Here is a 17422-nt window from a genome sequence, read left to right as displayed (position 1 = left end):
TCAGTCAGATCATTAGGCTACTGAAAGAAACGAGGGAAATGTGTTGGGAACGTTGCTGGTATCGTGAAACTGTTAAAGAATTGGCAGTGGCGTATACAGTGTGAGTGTGTGTCTCGTTACTGATACGAACGGACAGTTATAAAGTGAGCATGCCGGAAGATTTTCCTTTCAGCCAATGCAGCCTTCCCACAGCAAACAACAGAGGAGAAATCCACAATGATTGGAGGCAGCTGACTCAAAGACATGACCGAAGTTCACATTAGTGACACATTCATTCAACTGTTGTGGTGACCAAGCATTTCTTTTCGAAAGGCCTTCTAAATGGGGGATTATGCTCGCTAAATCTCCGCAGTAAACAGCTTTGTGTGTGTAGTGTGTGTGAGTGATTACCGGCGGTGAGTTTTCCGATCCAGAACAGGTAATTGCTTCTCTGACTCATATGAGACCTGCAGGTTTGCTGATAAATGTACTGCGCATGCGCACATTTGTCAAGATAAAAATCTTTGTTTATTTATATAAATTACGAAAAATTATATAACATTGGAGGATACTCACTCCGAAACTTCATTTATTTTTGTCTGTTTATTTCTGTGTCGGTTTTCGTGTAGCTCTGGAGAATGGAGCGGAGGAGAGCTCGTGTAGCGGTGATAGGGGCAGGGCCGGCAGGGCTTTGCGCCGCTCGACACATCCTGTCTAGGCCCGAGACCTTTGATCCACCCGTGGTTTATGAAATGACTAATCATTTTGGTGGGACCTGGTTCTATGAGGAACAAGTTGGCCCACATGACAATGTGTATCCCATCCACAGCAGTATGTATAGGGACCTCAGGTAGAGAGCAATAAATTGTGCATAATCCTGCTGAGAATAAAGGCATTTTAAACCTTGTGGTTTTCATCACTTTTGAGCTGGTTTAGACTAGTCTAGATTGTCTGATCTCCCAGACTGACAATCTGAACCCTATTAAAGTTGCCATGAAATGGAAGTTGCAATAGTTTTCCAACTCCCCCTCTTTGGATGTAATGGGTGGAGCTTGAGTTAAGGTGTGGCTGGACTGTCAAGCTCCACCCATTTTCTCTGTATTGATCAGCCTTTTCTTCCCTGTTGTGATGTATTCCAAGTGAAACAATTTCTCAAACAAGAAAAAATGTAGGGCGGGACTTGATTTTGCCCATCGGTAATTGATTGGATTGTTGGATTGCAGTTGTTGACTCTTGTGGTTTAAAAAAAAAAAAAAAAAGATTAAAGATTATGAGGGCACGTGATTTAAAAATATATAAATAAGGATGTGCATGGATGAATCATTTATAATAAATATTTCATAAAAAAAACAAGAATTGTCCATTTTGATTTCATGGTGACTTTAAGCAAATATCCTACCAGAATAATGTTCTCCTCTATTAATAAGCGCACACCAACAAAACAAAGTCAGCAATAGACAGACCAAGCTGGCAGAACAGACCAGCAAACCAGTCTAGGTTTAAGATGTGTCTTTTTATTTTGAGCAGGGAATTTATTTGTTTATTTGTTTATTTATTTTTGTATACATTTAGTAGGCCTACTATAAAATCCCATATCTGTTTTAAAGAACCAATTTGCCTAAGGAGGTTATGATGTTCCCTGAATTTCCCTTTGATGACCACCTCCCTTCTTTTATGCACCATACGTCGGTTCAGCGGTATTTGGAAAAATACTGTGAGAGACATGACATCACCCGTCATATCAAGGTATGTGATTGTCTTTAATATAAATTCTATGTCTGATGAAACTTAATCAGTCTCCTGCTGATTTTTTCTTTTAATGCAAGAAATGTGGGTTGACAATACATTTTTAGATTTATTAAAGCCTAAACCAGGAGACAAACCATCCAGAGTGTTGTTATAAACCAGTCCATCACCATTCCTATGACTGTTTATTTTGCAGACCTAAACATAATGTCTCTAGATATTTGAGTATTGAATATTTGAGTATGAGAACTGATGGTATGGGTAGTATAGTATACAAAATTAAAGAGTTAGTTCACCCAAAAATGAAAATTCTGTCAGTATTTACTCACCCTCATGTTGTTCCAACCCCTTAAGACTTTCGTTCATCTTCGGAACACAAATTAAGATATTTTTGATGAAATCTGAGAGCTGGATCACTCCTCCATAGGCTTCTATGGGATCGAAACTTGCCGGCCCAGAAAAGTTAGTAAAGACATCGTTAAAATAGTCCAAGTGACTACAGTGGATCAACCATAAGTTTATGAAGTGACGAGAATACTTTTTGGATTTTGATCCAGCTCTCAGATTTCATCCAAAATATCTTAATTTGTGTTCCGAAGATGAACGAAAGTCTTACGGGGTTGGAACAACATGAGGGTGAGTAATTACTGACAGAAGTCTCATTTTTGGGTGAACTAACCCTTTAATAGTAATGTTTCTTCACACAGTGTGGCATTTAACAGACAATATGGATAAATCATCAGGTGACAAAGGCATGTGTCCATGTATTCTAAGTCTGAGAAAGCAATGCCATTAAAAATGTCTGGTATTACATCTCTTTTCATAGTTGCTGGAACACGATCATAGTCCTCCTACATAAAACTCTATATAAACTGTATTAGTTGAGTATCAACAGCTATTAGGGTAAAATTGTTCATCAACTAGTGGCCAGAAAGTTGAGATCATACTGATTGCCTATTGATCAGGGTTGTAGGGGCCGCTGACCTCTGCTTGTCAGACAAAGACATCAGCATCACCACAAAAATCGAAAGACCCCTCAAGTGTGTCTAGAAGCCACAGTAGAAACGTTCTCAGTGTTAGTATTTTTCTTACCAACAGAAGCAAGAATATTGCTTATGACAGACTGCTTTGTCCCTCACAGTTCAACACCGCGGTGGAAAAGGTGAAGCCCGTCTCCATGGAGACGGAGACGGGGGGAGCAGTGACGTGGGAGGTAATTTCACACCGCACATGTGGAGACCGGAACACGCAGACGTTCGACTCAGTGTTCGTCTGCAACGGGTGAGGAATGCCATCTTAAAGAGTCCTTTTATCTCCCAGACATGCTCAAATGGACACAATTGCATCTAATCTCCAATTGCAGCTTCGCAGCGATGTTCTAAATGCATAGCATTATTCAAATAGTGGCATGTTCATTTACCCTATAATATTCCCAAAGGCTTTTATCTCGCTGAATTCTCTCAGAGGTGATGTGAATGGGTATTATGTTATGCATTCATGTGTCATTTGTGTGAGGGAATTCAGAAGACCACAGGAGCCCTTAGCATCTCAGCGCTGACTCATATTTCCTTCCTCTTTCTGCAGGCATTACTCCGACCCCCACCTGCCCTACATTCCTGGAATAGAGCATTTTGAAGGTACAACAAATGATCACTGATCACTACAAATGCATAACCCTAAAAGCCCCAACTATTAGTCTCATTACACCCCTGCATCTCCACTTTTTTCTCTCGGTCTTTCATCTTCTTACATTTATCTTCGCCTTCTTCCGCCGCTGTTTTGCAGGGAAAGTCTTACACAGTCACTCGTACCGCTATCCAGAGCCCTTCGCCAACAAGTCCGTTGTGGTCTTGGGGGCCAGAGCATCTGGTGTGGACATTTCCATTGAGTTAGCCCAAGTTAATGCTCGGGTTTGTGGCTTAACTTCTTTCTTTCTTTTTTTTAACAATATTACGTAACCATTTTAAGTGGCTTTTTTGGGTTGTGAATTAGAGGGTTGTTCTCCCAAAAATGAAAATCTGTCATTATCCCGCCGAAGTATTATTTTTTCATCCGTGAAACACAAAAGATGTCAGTTTGTGCAGCTCTGAATGATGACAAATGCTGTGCTCCAAAAAATGACCAAAAGCAAGTCCATTCAAGTCCTTTAAAGCAGTGTTATTTAGTATAATTTCTATGCTATTATATATTTTTTAATGAATATTGAATTTAAAAAATATATATATATTTCCTGTTTTCAATTTAATTTTAAAGTTTTAGTATTTTTTTTGTCATTTTTATTAGTTTCTTTTTTTATATATGTCTATATAATTTTTTGTCATTTTTATTTAAATCTGAATTATTTTAGTACTTCAAGTTTAAATAAATGAAAATGAAAAATGTTGCCTTGGCAACTAGCTGAAATAAAAAAATTCTTTTTTAAATTATATTTTATTTTAGTTAACGTTTATTAGATTTCAAGCAACACATTTTTTTTATGGTTTTAGTTTTATTTAATAATAACTCTGATTCAAAGTCTTTTGAAGTCATAAAAGTATAAAGAGCAGTGTTTAAAGGGTTCGTTCACCCAAAAATGAAAATTCTGTCATCATTTACTCACCCTCAAGTTGTTCCAAACCTCTGCTGAACACAAAAGATATCAAAAAATGTATGGGCTCATTAACTCTTTTGTGTTCAGCAGAAGAAAGATATTTTTTTTCTGATAATCTGTTACACTCGGATGTATGTCACAATAAAGAAAAGATCTGTCACAACATCTGTTTCATCGCTACTTTAAACCTTCCCGCTGTGCATTTTTATTGTATCAAAAAGATCAGCATGACTTTTTCTCCTTTGAGTATCACAAAAGAAAGAAAGACTTATGGGTTTGGATCAACTTGAGGGTAAATACATTTTAATAAAAACGATTTTATGGTTGCCATATCCCTTTAAATCTAATTTTGTTTAGGATTTGTCCATCCTATCCATATCGGTAGTTCAAATGTATAATCTTAAACACTTGGAACTGGTCTTAGTATCTGTAAGGAGTGAAAAGAGAAGCTGGCCTGTGCTAAAAATTTTGCTAAAAGTTTTCTCTCTTTCTCATTTTAGGTGATTCTAAGTCATAGCACACCTACTATGTCCTTACCTCTGCCTCTGGGTATCCAGCAGGCTACCTCTGTTGTTGGGGTCTTGGAGAATGGATCTTTACAGTTCCAGGATGGATCAGTGACCCGGGCTGATATTCTTCTGTTCTGTACGGGATACAACTTTAACTTCCCTTTCCTTTGTCCATCAGAGCTAGGCCTGGACATACAGGCACTTTTTGTGACTCCGCTCTACAAGTACTTGCTGCCCCCTGGCTTCCCGTCTATGTTTTTTATTGGCATTTGCAAAATTATTTGCCCTTTCATACATTTTGACTGTCAGGTGAGCAGAGAGAAAAAACTGGATGGTTTGATTACAGTTTGAATAGTGAATGTGATTCATTCTCACTGTAACATTATAATTTTTATCCATAGGTTCAGTTTGCTCTTGCTGTGCTGGATGGCTCGGTAAAGCTGCCCACCCAGGCAGAGATGGAGAAGGAGGTGCAGAGAGAGATGCAAAAAAAACTAGACGCAGGTGTGCAGGTGAAGCACTTGCTCCATTTGGACAAGGATCAGTGGGATTATTATCTGGATCTGGCCAGGGTGGCCCGGTTCACACCCCCTCAGCCAGTGTTTCGGAGTCTATATGAAGAGGCTGGCAGACAGAGGAAAAAAGACCCACAGAAATATAGACAGACCAACTATAGGCTCATTGATGCCACACAGTGGGAGCTTTCGGAAGCTTCGCCAGAAAAGACTGATTGAGTTTAGCTAGAGTTTGAGGAAAATGAATTGAATTACACAGTTTTCCTGTCATACCTGAGATGCTTTCTTTTTGTAGGAAAAGAAAGTCTGTAGAAATACTGAAGGAAGAAAATTTTCTTAATGATTCTTAATAATTATACAAAAAAAATTGAGATCAAAGTTAATTTTTATCTAATTAACTAATCTGGCCAATCACATGGCAGAAACTCAATGCATTTAGGCATGTAGGTCAAGATGATCTGCTGAAGATGAGCATCAGAATGGGGAAGAAAGGTGATTTAAAGGGATAGTTCACTTTGAAATTATATTTTGGTATGTTTTAGCTTACCTAAAAGGGCATCCAAGATGTAGGTGTCTTTTTTTCCGCAGTAGTTTAAATTTTGATATTTTTAGGTCAAACCGTTCTTGTCTGTCAGTCATATAATGCAGGTCGATGGTCACTGTCTCAAAGAGTATGCACAGAGTCCAAATTAAAACAATTCCCCATCGTAAGTACACATTGATGGCCTAAGACACGAAAAGAGCGATTTGTGTGAGAAAACGAACAGTATTTATATCGATTTTAGCTCTTATACACAGCCATGTCCAAGTGATCCGAGGGCGCGCGCGCATCCTGGTGTGTGACGTGTACGCAGACTGGTGCATAGATATATACACTAGATGTCGCCTTAAAGACATTCGTTCCAATGAACTGCCGTAGACAAGGCGACATCTAGTGTATATATATCTATGCACCAGTCTGCGTACACGTCACACACCAGGATGCGCGCGCGCCCTCGGATCACTTGGACATGGCTGTGTATAAGAGCTAAAATCGATATAAATACTGTTCGTTTTCTCACACAAACCGCTCGTTTCGTGTCTTAGGCCATCAATGTGTACTTACGATGGGGAATTGTTTAATTTGGACGATGGGGAATTGTTTTAATTTGGACTCTGTGCATGCTCTTTGAGACAGTGACCATAGACCTGCATTATATGACTGACAGACAAAAACGGTTTGACCTAAAAATATCAAAATTGAAACTACTGCGGAAAAATAGACACCTACGTCTTGGATGCCCTTGAGGTAAGCTAAAACATACCAAAATTTTATTTCAAAGTGAACTATCCCTTTAAGTGATTCTGAATGTGGCACGGTTGTTGGTGTCAGATGTGCTGGTTTAAGTACTTCAGAAACTGCTGATCTACTGGGATTTTCACGCACAATCTCTAGGGTTTACAGAGAACGGCCTGAAAAAGAGAAAATATCCAGTGAGTGGCAGTTCTGTGGGCGAAAATGCCTTGTTGACGCCAGAGTCAGAGGAGAATGGCCAGACTGATTCGAGCTGATAGAAAGTAACTCAAAAACCACTCATTACAGCCGAGGTCTGCAGAAGGGCATCTCTGAACGCACAACACATTGATCCTTGAAGCAGATGGGCTACAGCAGCAGAACACACACCGGGTGACACTCCTGTCAGCTGAGAAAAGGAAACTGAGCTACAATTCGCACAGGTTCAACAAAATTGGACAATAGAAGATTGCCTAGTCTGATGAGTCTCAATTTCTGCTGCGACATTCAGATGGGTCAGAATTTGATGTAAACAGCATGAAAACATGGATCCATCCTGCCTTGTATCACAAGGGGCTAGGGGTGGTGTGGAGGATATTTTCTTGCCACACTTTGGGCCTCTTAGTACCAAATGAGTATCGTTTAAATGCCACAGCCTACCTGAGTATTGTTGCTGACCATGTCCATCCCTTCATGACCACAGTGTATCATCTTCTGATGGCTACTTCCAGCAAGATAACGCACCATGTCACAAAGCTCAAATCATCTGAAACTGATTTCTTGAACATGACAGTGAGTTCAAATGGCCTCCACACTCAACAGATCTCAATCCAACACAGCACCTTTGGGATCTGGTGGAACGAGAGATTCATGGATGTGCAGTCGACAAATCTGAAGCAACTGCGTGATGCTATCATGTCAATATGGACCAAAATCCAAGAATTACGGCAGTTCTGAAGGCAAAAGGGGGCCCAACCCAGTACTAACAAGGTGTACCTAATGAAGTGGCCATGATTGAGTGTTTGTATATAATTTACTATGTCTAAATCTATATCCATTTTGTTTTCTTTTATTATTAGCATAACAAATAGAAATAAAATATTAGCACTGACTGAAGTTTAATTGAAACATTTGATTGTAAAAATTTCTTAGTATTTTCTACTTATGTTTTTCTTTTGTTTTAAAGACAGCATACAAGCGCAGGAACTACGCAAGTAATACAGCAGACACACTTTATAGTTCCTGACTAAAAAATAAATAAATCATTAAGGTCGATCATTGCCTTCACTAACCCGTAGCCTATACATTTAGGCTACATGTAGGCCAACATAAATTGGTCAGTGACATAAAACTACTTTTTTTATGTCCATGTAACTGTCCAGAGATTGTAAAACAAATAAATGGGTCTCAAAAGGCTGATATTGCTAGAAAAAATTTTTTCATAATCTCTCTTTTTTATACTTTTTTTAAGTCAGTAAAACCATTTTGTCAATAGTGAAAAATATTTACTGTTTACTTGATGGTAACACAACTTTACATTTTAGTCACTAAACCTTTTAAAGTTTTTCTTAATATTCCTTTTATTTATTTATTTTTTACTGTTTGATCCTGCAAAATAAAATGATTTCTGATGTGTGTTTTTTTATGTTTTTAGTTTACTACTTTCACTGCATCTTATATGGCAAATCAACAACCTCGAGCGCCTCCAGATATGTGTAAATATTTCCATAGAAATGCGATGTGAAGTTTATGTTAGGGTTTAAGAGGATGTGATTTTCTACATAATTGAAGCATTGCATCACAGCTTTCATCAGCAGTGTGAACACGACACAGTCCCGCAGACTTTCCCATCTGCTCGCGGTCTTCATCTCACAACATGTGAAATCGGACACCTACTTTCTCAACCCTTCCCAAACTTCTTATCTGCACTTCCAGCTGTCATTACAACAGTAGGCTATACCAAAACATTCGCGCAATTCAAACTTTAACAGAAGCAACTGACTCCACAAGTTCAGAAGATCGACATTGATAAAAAGTCGCCGTTAGCTTGCGCTTTAAGAAAACAGGAGAAGAAACACGGACGGAGGGCGGGTGGAAAGCCAAATCCAAAGGGGTGTTTCCTCTCCAGCAGAGGAAACATTGAAATAGGGAGAAATAATTCACTAAACTGCGCGAAAAGTGTAAATACATTGACGTTTAGGTGACAGTCGCGATGTCGACACCAGTTTTACGATAAAAGGTGAGTGAATTAATGTCATCAACATCTTTCAGAAAATAAAACAGGAACTGGAGGGGCTCAGCAGCGATCCAACTTTGTCACTTGTAAAATTAAGTATAAAGTGTATGATTGATATTTTTTAAAAAAAACACTTCCCGAAGATCTGTGTTTAAAGATGCACGTATTAGTCATGCGTCACGAAGCAAACAGAAAAGTTGCTTCACTTTAATGTGACTGGGCTGAGTTGTTTTCTTTGAAAATAAGAATTTCCTTTAAAGGTCTGGAATGAAATTAAGTGCCTTAGTGTCTTAATTTTGTCCCTCATGATGTGTAAACAATGACACGAACAATGAAAGGCAGAATACCAACTTTTATGTGTTAATACAGGCATTTTCTCTTGTAGCCTATGTATGTAACTTTACAAAAATGTGGTAAATGTATTTTTCCCCTTCTGTCTCCTCGAGGACTCTTTTGGCATGTCCCCAGCCATGTTTCCAAATTCTCCCGTGTTAGGACATCTGCCCCAGTTTGATTGCTAAATTTCAAATTTGCTATAAAACTGTCAACCCTGTTGCTTTAGGCATACATTTAAAGGCCTAACTTTTAAATGCATAAATAAAATGTATCATAGTTTTCACAAATATTAAGCTCCAGCAAAACTGTTTTCAACATTGATCATAAAAAATGTTTCTTGAGCAGCAAATCTGCATATTAGAATGATTTCAGAAGGATCATCCTGCGGAAAATTCTTCTTTGCACCACAGGAATAAAATATATAAAAATAGAAAATCATTATTTTTAGTTGTAATAATATTTCACAATATTACTGTATACTGTATTTTTGATCAAATAAATGTGGCCTAGGTGATCATAAAATAATTTCAAAAACAACCCAATAACAAAAATAAACTTACCGACCCAAACTTTTGAACAATATAGCGTATTATTACATTTTAAATCTTGAATTGCCCCAATTAACTTTATCACTTAAAGATTTTCTGATAGGATGTTTAAAAATCTTTAAAATAACTTTTTTTAGGCTCAAAAGCCTACCCATTTTGTGGAGGGATAACAGATAAATGTACAGTACTATTTTAGCCAGTTTCCAACATTGATAATAAATCAGCATATAAGAATGATTTCTGAAGGAACATGTGACACTGGAGACTGAAGTAAATAAATTAATAATAAATAAATTATATTTTAAAATAAATGAAAATAGAAAAGCATTATTTTGAATTGTAATAAAATGTCACAATATTACTGTTTTTTCTGTATTTTCAAATCAAATAAATGCTGGCTTGATAAGAATAAGAGATTTCTTTCAAAAACAATATATATATATATATATTTTTTGAAACTTTTGACCTAGTATGTCTATATAATATATTTCAAAATAATTTAGCTTTATGAATGTTTTGGAAATGATCTTAATTCTTTTTATTTAATTATGTTTTTCATTTTGTGGCATTAAATGCATGTGGAAATGGATGTGCTTTTAGCCTGTCTATGCTGGACTAGCATAACTCTCCAACGGATGGAGGAGAATCCAGACAGCGACAGGCATTATGAGAGGACCACAGATGACCCCTCACCCTCCGGCCAGAGGACCAAACAGAAGAGTGAGGACACCCCCCTGGGTGATCACGACCTACCCATCATGCAGTGGGAGGATTTAAGTTTACGGATTGCAGAACTAGAAAGGCAGGAAGAGGAAAGAAGGACAAAGGCAGAGGTAACATTTTATCTGGACTTTATATATACACTACAACACAAAGTTTGGAATAATTATGATTTTTTTTAAATGTTTGCTGCATTTATTTGACCTAAAATACAGTAAAATATTTTTTATTATTATCAGTGTTGACCTCCTTGTGTTTTAGAGTCTGGGTTTATCAGAACGAGACAGAATACTTGGATGCTGGACAGGGTCAAAACACCATTCACTCCACCGGGAGCCATGGGCAGATGAGAACGACTACAGTCCCTGCCGCGTTCCTGTCATAACCTCGCGGTATTACGCATGAGCAGGTTCATAATGTTGAGACGCGTTGTTCTGATGTTTCTATTCAAATGTGCACTGTGTTTCCATCAAACAGATTTAATAGTCCTAAAAATCTTCAGCTCTGTTTCATCAACAACAGTGAGAGCGAGGGCGAGGATGACGAAGGAGCATCTAGCAAAGAGGTGGGAGCAGATAGTCGTGATAGTAGCTTCGCTGAGTTTTTTAAAGTTGTATCTCAGGTCATGATTTATGACGCTGCAAAAAAGCATTAGGTTTTTGTCATCCTCAGAGCTCATGTGAGGCGGAGGTACGTGGGAGTTGCTCTCTGGGACTAAAACAGGAAGTGAAAACAGCTCTCAGGGCTCTCAGAGACAAGCTATTGGCCGAACAGAAAGAGAAAGAGGTGAGGGGTTTCAAAGGCATAGTTCAGCTAAAAGTATGGTCTGTCTGTCTTCCGTGGAACACAAAAGGAGATGTTTTAAAAGTGGAGCTTGTAATGGGGACTGAAGCTTTCAAGTTTCAAAATTGATTCAAAAGCACCATAAAAGTATCATTCAAGGCATCTACTTTTGTGTTTCACAGTATAAAGTTAGACAGGATCACATAAGTAGATGATGACGGAAAAGTGGCCTTGTTTCCAGAAGTAATTTTCTCTTTCATGTTCTTCTTCAAAAAAAAAAACTTCAATAAAGAGTTCCTGTCATGAACCAAACCAACCAGCTCTGGGATGAGTCACATTTCATTTGAATTATATAATATAGCAATATTTTATCTCTTATGCTCAACAAGGCTGCATTTATTTGATCAAAATTACAACAAAAACAGTATTATTGTGAAATATTATTACAATGTCGAATAACTGTTTTCTATTTTAATCTATTTTAAAAATGGTATTTATTGCTAGGGGTGGGTCAAAATATCGATAGGGCGGTATATCGTTGTCCTTCTTCGTGCGATACGATAATCGGTACGCTGGCGCCAAATATCAATGTTTTAATTAATAACCGAGCACTTACACAGGTATGCACAGGAGCGTTTGAAGGCAGTCGTCTATCAGCGGATCCCTAATATATCCTTATAGACACCTGCTTTCAACCGCTCCTGTGTGTTTCTGAAGCGTTGATCATTGTAGCCAATCACAGACATATATGTTGAGCGCGTGAACACAGTGACCAATCAGAGGTGTTTAAGAATCCGCTCAAAAGTGCTCAAAATGCTAAGGGGACATGCTAGTATCATCACGTTTTAAAAATTTTAAAACACCCAAGTCGGGTGTGGGTTGTGCGACTGTCTTTGTGGTCATTCATTTTTCTCGTATTTCTTTTTTTCATATTTTTGTTTTAATTTCAGCAAGAAGTCACCCACAGTAACGTGAACATAAGGAGAAAGATTCTTAGCCTTAGTGATCTGCAGACATGCTCTTTACTGCAGCTGAATGCGCTCAGGGCCTCACTGAATGAAGACATTCAAGGTATCTTTTTCCTCAAGCGTACAGTTTGCAAGAACAGCATTTTAAATAAAAAATGCCACTCACAAATGTGTTATAATTTCCATGCTTCTTTAAACACTTATCCACTCAATTTGATTTGTGCTTTTAGATTTGAGCTCAGAACTGGTGAAACATCTTGTAGTACGAGACCACCTTCGGAATAAGCAAGATGCTTTGCTCCTGGATGTACAGGATATGACGACATTGTGAATGATTTTCATAACTGCAGTTCAGCGTTGGCACTTTCTGAAAGCAGTAATTTACTGTTACTCATCCTGTGGACTAACAAGGCCAGAATATCCTGTTTGTTCTTGAAGAAATGTAGCCCTCAAAGAAACTTTTGCTAAAATGTGAGTCACATTGATTATAGTCACAAGTTTTATTGTGGAAAAAGTGCCTTAATAACAAACCCTAATGGCTCTGATTCATGTCTCATCACTTATGGTTTAGTTTTGCTTCTGTAAATAGAGAATATAACAAGCTGCTGTCAAAGCCATATGTGATCAATAACTGTGATGTATTAATCATCCGTTACAATAAGCATTCCATTGAAATACAGTATTAGTAATCATCATAAGAATATAAATGGTGTGAATTATGAATGTGCCTTACAACTTTCCTGTGTATCGAACTTATACATGAGAATGAATATCTCAGTGCTAAATATTCACAATAATTTAATAAATCATTTATTTTGTATTTTATACAGAGTTGTCAGCCTTTTTTGTGGAATTGGAAATGCAAGTAGTGGAATCATGACAGTTATGCTATTCATACTCTGCAAAAATTTAAATGATACTTAAAGTCGGTATGAAACGGAGGTTGCGATAGTCTTTTCTTCTCTATTGTGACTTATATACAGGTAAGACTGCTTCTCGAACAAGAAAAAATGTAGGGCGGGGCTTGATTTTGTCCATCTGGAATTGATTGGATGGTTGTGGTCTGCTATTGGTCGATCTCATGTGAATGACAGGTTGTCCCGCCCTCACGCAATAAATGAGTCATCAGAGAAGAGATGTCGCAGCAAGAGTAAGTTTGATTAAAGATTAAAAAGGCCACATGAATTGCAAAATAAATTATGGTTTGAGGGGGTAAATAAAACAAAAGAAGTTATACTTGTTATACATTGTTAAAATGATTTGTACGGATTTGATTAGCCCTGGTAAGTTTTACATAACGAACCTGTGTTGAACATAAATGTACTCAACTGCATGCAGCTCTGCTGACTGACCATTCAAGCACAGTGGATGGCGAGAGAGAGAGAGGGCAAAGAGGTGAGACAGAAAAGAAGGAAGCACACAGAATTATTGATTGAGACATGACTAGTAAAATTTTGCAGATCTGGATAGTAAATTGATAAAGTAATTTGTAATCAGAGACTGTAGATGCAGTGCAGCAAAACGTACACAGCACTGAACTTTTCATCCTGACCTTTTATCAGATGCGTGAAGAAATTAATGCATTTTGGCTGCACATTGGAGTTACCTTTTTTCCTTGACCTTTAAACAGGTAAGATATTTCATAAAGATCTATCAAAACAAACATTGCTTTAATACTTAGTGTGGGGGTGGGGGGGATTGCTTTAAATTAATAAAGACCTATATAGTCTTATATATATCTCAATAATACTTTCAAATTTCTCTAGTTTACATTTTCAAACTTTTAATACTCAAATCATGGTGTTTATAATTGATATGCACACTTTTGTGTTGAACTGTACGCTGGATTGGGTTTCCGCTCAGCGATTCTTGTCTGAATGAATGAGTATTAATTATTTACTGGAACATACCTGCAAGAACACATGATACTGTAATACCAAAGCTGCCTCTGTAGTACACAGGAATATTTATTAAGAAACAAACTCAAGTAATTCATGAACCAAACATGGACATTGTCATTAGTGCTTCATGTTATGTAGGTACTATGCATATAGATGAATGCATCAGCCATGTCTTGACATAAATTAGGTACTCTTAACACAGTTTTCATTGCAAACGAGGTCAGTTAGGTCAGGAAGTGACGCGTGTTGATACCTCTTAATTTGTGCAAAGACAAACCGCAAAGCAAAAGAACTTGTCTAATACATGGGACACAAAAAAATGGGGGATGGAGAGATGAATGAAGGGTTTACGGAGCGGTTTGTTACTGATTGATGGGGCAATAGACCAGAAGAGGCCGAATCAGCATTATAGACAGAGAAAGTTGAAGGGCTGAGTCATTGGTCAACCTGCAGTTTGCTTGGAAATAAACTATAGGACGGACTGCAAACACGAAAGTTCAGATTTACAGTGCAATCACAGTAAAAATATGTAACGTTCATCTGTTTTCTCTATCTCGGAGCGATGTCCTCACAGGATATCCTGAAGGTTGAAGAATGTGGTGCTTCTAGATTGAGTTGAAGAGGTCCAGAGAAGACAGTGATGTGGCTTTGTGGTTACGAGATCAAGGACAGCTGATCATGAAGACCACGGCTTCAGTCTCCAACGCATCAGTGCAGGCAGATGTTCGAAACCACAGCGCGCTGCACAGCTGTAGCATCGACGAGTCCTACAAGTATGTCATCTTGCCTCTGTGCTACTCCTTGACCTTCTTGCTCAGCCTCGTCCTGAACTCCACCGTCCTCCTGCGGTCCTACCGGTGCAAGAGTGGCCGTCAGTGGAACACTTCGCTGATCTACATGGTCAATCTGGCCTCCACGGATCTGATGTACAGCTTCTCACTGCCGTTCCTCGTGGCTAGCTACGTGATGCGTGACCACTGGGTTTTCGGAGACTTCATGTGCAGGCTGGTGCGTTTCTTGTTTTACTTCAACCTGTACTGCAGCATCTTCTTCCTCACCTGTATATCCGTCCATCGCTACATGGGCATCTGCCATCCAATCAGAACCATCACCCTGGAGAGCAAGCGGGTGGTTAGAGGCATTTGCGCTGCCATTTGGGTCGTAGTGTTCATACTTACGTGCCCCATCGTCCGGTTTGCCAAAACAGGGGATGTTTTGAGGAAACTAGGAGGTGGAGTGAATGAAGGAGTCGATTCTTGGTCGGAAGGTAGCGGTGATGCTGGAAAAGTCAAGGTGGAGGTTTACAGGAACTGCTGGGATGACGCAATAGACACAGAGTTTTCCGAATACGTGCCTTATGGAATCGTTCTGCACCTTCTGGGCTTCTTTTTCCCTTTTATCGTCATCGCGTGGTGCTATTCGCAGGTGGTGCGGACCATTTTCCTGACGCTACATTCCCAGCCACAGGTGCAGGAGGAAGGGGGAATGTGTGGTGGGGTGGAAGGGGTCAAGGACAGGGCGTCCGTGTCCATCTCGGGGTCTCAACACGCGCCGTACCTCAACAGGCGACGCAAGTCCATCAAAACCATCATCGCCATCACCATCCTGTTCGCACTTTGTTTTCTGCCCTTTCACATTACGCGCACGCTCTTCCTGGTCCTCAAGGAAACGAAGGCCGTCGAGTGCCAAACCATGCGGATGGTTTCCATTTGCTACAAGATCACTCGGCCGCTGGCTTCCTGCAATTCGTGGCTCAATGCGCTCCTTTATTTCTTAACAGGAGACAAAAGCTTAGCCTGCTGTGGACGGTCCGACGCCGGTCATAACACCCACCTTCTCTGGCCTTTACAGATTCTTGGAGGACAGAAAGAGGCTGAGGATCAAGAGCAAGGCAATTCACATAAAGCAGACGAAGCTCAGGAAAGTGACTCGAAATCGTCAGGAATAACATAGATGAGGTTGGGAATGCACAAAGGGACAGACCTACTTTAAATGCTCCAGATTTCATATTATTTATTATTCATTAATATTACTGAGTAATTTCACACAATCTTGAGTATTACAGCATGTTTAATGCTAGTATGCGACCGAGCAGTTATAACCAGCCACCTCTTTTAAACATTATGTTTTTGTGTTTGTTTGTTTGTGATGGATATTTGGTGAGTAAAAATGTAAAATCAGTAAATATTAATAAAGTAATAATTCATCAAAGTATGAAATTGGCATTTCTCAAGCACAAAATAAGTTATTAATTGCTGAGTGACCAGAAGTGAAGTACTGTTAACAGGCCAAAATAATAAACAAAATAAACAGGAAGTAAAAAGTTACTAATTTACATCTTGTGACAATAAAACTGATTCGCTCACACTAATAGCAAGGCATCTGTGTGTTGTAGAGATCCTGAAACGGTTGAATTGCACATCCCTAGTATTTTTAGTATTTTTAAATTTAAGGCCTGGAGTGAATAAAAAGTCATTTTAATGCATCTCAAAGATAAAATCACACACTTAGTCTAAATGAAACCTTAAAAGCCCACACGCTTTCAGCACCTTGTAATTGATTATGCTTTATTTATGCTTGAATTTGTAATTCCTCAGCATTCGCCAATACATAAGCAACACCAGATATTTGCTTAATGGTACAATATAATTAACTTCATGAATAATTCTATTTTGTTAAATATGTTTGCCTTAAATACAGTTCTGAAAGAAAATACACAGATTCACTATAAATGGTTAATATTGAACATGTAAGAGTGTAAAATTCATAAGAATTCATTAAAAATGAAAACCAGATATTTATTGTATATAAATGTCATTCATTAAAATGGGTTAATGCATTAGGTATCATGAACCACAATGAAAAATACTCTTATAGCATTCATAATACATGTTTAACATTTAGTTCATGTATTATTATTTTTTAAAACATGAATGAACAATAGCACATTTATAAATCAGCATTAACCAAAATTAATAAATAGTGTGAAAATATTTAAAGTTCACAATAGGCTATGATGCAATTACTAATGTTAACAAATGAAACCGTATTTCAAAATGGTACTATTTACATACATCAAAAGCTTAATTTAACTGTAATACAGTTTAAATACAGTTTTGTAGAGCATTACTGATGTATTATAGCTTACTATGACCATCACCATCACCCAAGGTGACTCTTTTGGATTAATCCTCAATGAAAACAACCTTAAATCTTTGCAATTTTCCTTTCATTAATCGTATTAATTTAAATTAAAAAAAGATTAATCTGAAAAGCAAACTCTACATATCTTGCAACAAGGCAAAATAATTGGCAAAA

The 17422-nt window shown here is 38.1% G+C and overlaps 3 protein-coding genes across 3 annotated transcripts; all 3 read left to right on the top strand.

The window, feature by feature from the left end:
* The first annotated feature begins 9 nt into the window (after window positions 1–9).
* LOC309489022 (uncharacterized protein) lies at window positions 10–8647 on the top strand. The gene is made up of 8 exons (XM_082157512.1): window positions 10–418; window positions 609–829; window positions 1587–1725; window positions 2867–3006; window positions 3310–3362; window positions 3511–3635; window positions 4816–5133; window positions 5226–8647. The coding sequence occupies exons 2-8, from the start codon at window positions 618–620 to the stop codon at window positions 5556–5558; spliced, it is 1320 nt and encodes a 439-aa protein (XP_082013638.1). The 5' UTR covers window positions 10–418; window positions 609–617; the 3' UTR covers window positions 5559–8647.
* On the top strand, window positions 8509–13028 carry LOC309489033 (schwannomin-interacting protein 1). The gene is made up of 7 exons (XM_082157547.1): window positions 8509–8851; window positions 10333–10565; window positions 10714–10844; window positions 10930–11017; window positions 11125–11238; window positions 12186–12306; window positions 12434–13028. Exons 2-7 carry the CDS (start codon window positions 10368–10370, stop codon window positions 12532–12534), a joined length of 753 nt encoding a protein of 250 aa, XP_082013673.1. The 5' UTR covers window positions 8509–8851; window positions 10333–10367; the 3' UTR covers window positions 12535–13028.
* Window positions 13029–14478: 1450 nt separating this feature from the next.
* LOC309489023 (P2Y purinoceptor 3) lies at window positions 14479–16494 on the top strand. The gene has a single exon (XM_082157513.1). The coding sequence runs from the start codon at window positions 14783–14785 to the stop codon at window positions 16055–16057; it is 1275 nt and encodes a 424-aa protein (XP_082013639.1). The 5' UTR covers window positions 14479–14782; the 3' UTR covers window positions 16058–16494.
* Window positions 16495–17422: the final 928 nt, after the last annotated feature.

This window comes from Leuciscus leuciscus (assembly GCF_965113295.1).
Source record: "Leuciscus leuciscus genome assembly, chromosome: 24".
In the NCBI taxonomy this organism is placed as follows: Eukaryota; Metazoa; Chordata; class Actinopteri; order Cypriniformes; family Leuciscidae; genus Leuciscus; species Leuciscus leuciscus.
Note: the sequence above shows the minus strand (reverse complement) of the source record. Positions and strands in the feature narration are given on the sequence as shown.

Coding starts and splice junctions, on each gene's coding strand:
- LOC309489022 (XM_082157512.1), top strand. CDS start 618: ATGGAGCGGAGGAGAGCTCGTGTAGCGGTGATAGGGGCAGGGCCGGCA. Junction 3,007..3,309: donor TCAGTGTTCGTCTGCAACGG/GTGAGGAATGCC, acceptor CTCTTTCTGCAG/GCATTACTCCGACCCCCACC. Junction 3,636..4,815: donor TAGCCCAAGTTAATGCTCGG/GTTTGTGGCTTA, acceptor TTCTCATTTTAG/GTGATTCTAAGTCATAGCAC.
- LOC309489033 (XM_082157547.1), top strand. CDS start 10,368: ATGGAGGAGAATCCAGACAGCGACAGGCATTATGAGAGGACCACAGAT. Junction 11,239..12,185: donor CCGAACAGAAAGAGAAAGAG/GTGAGGGGTTTC, acceptor TTTTAATTTCAG/CAAGAAGTCACCCACAGTAA. Junction 12,307..12,433: donor ACTGAATGAAGACATTCAAG/GTATCTTTTTCC, acceptor TTGTGCTTTTAG/ATTTGAGCTCAGAACTGGTG.
- LOC309489023 (XM_082157513.1), top strand. CDS start 14,783: ATGAAGACCACGGCTTCAGTCTCCAACGCATCAGTGCAGGCAGATGTT.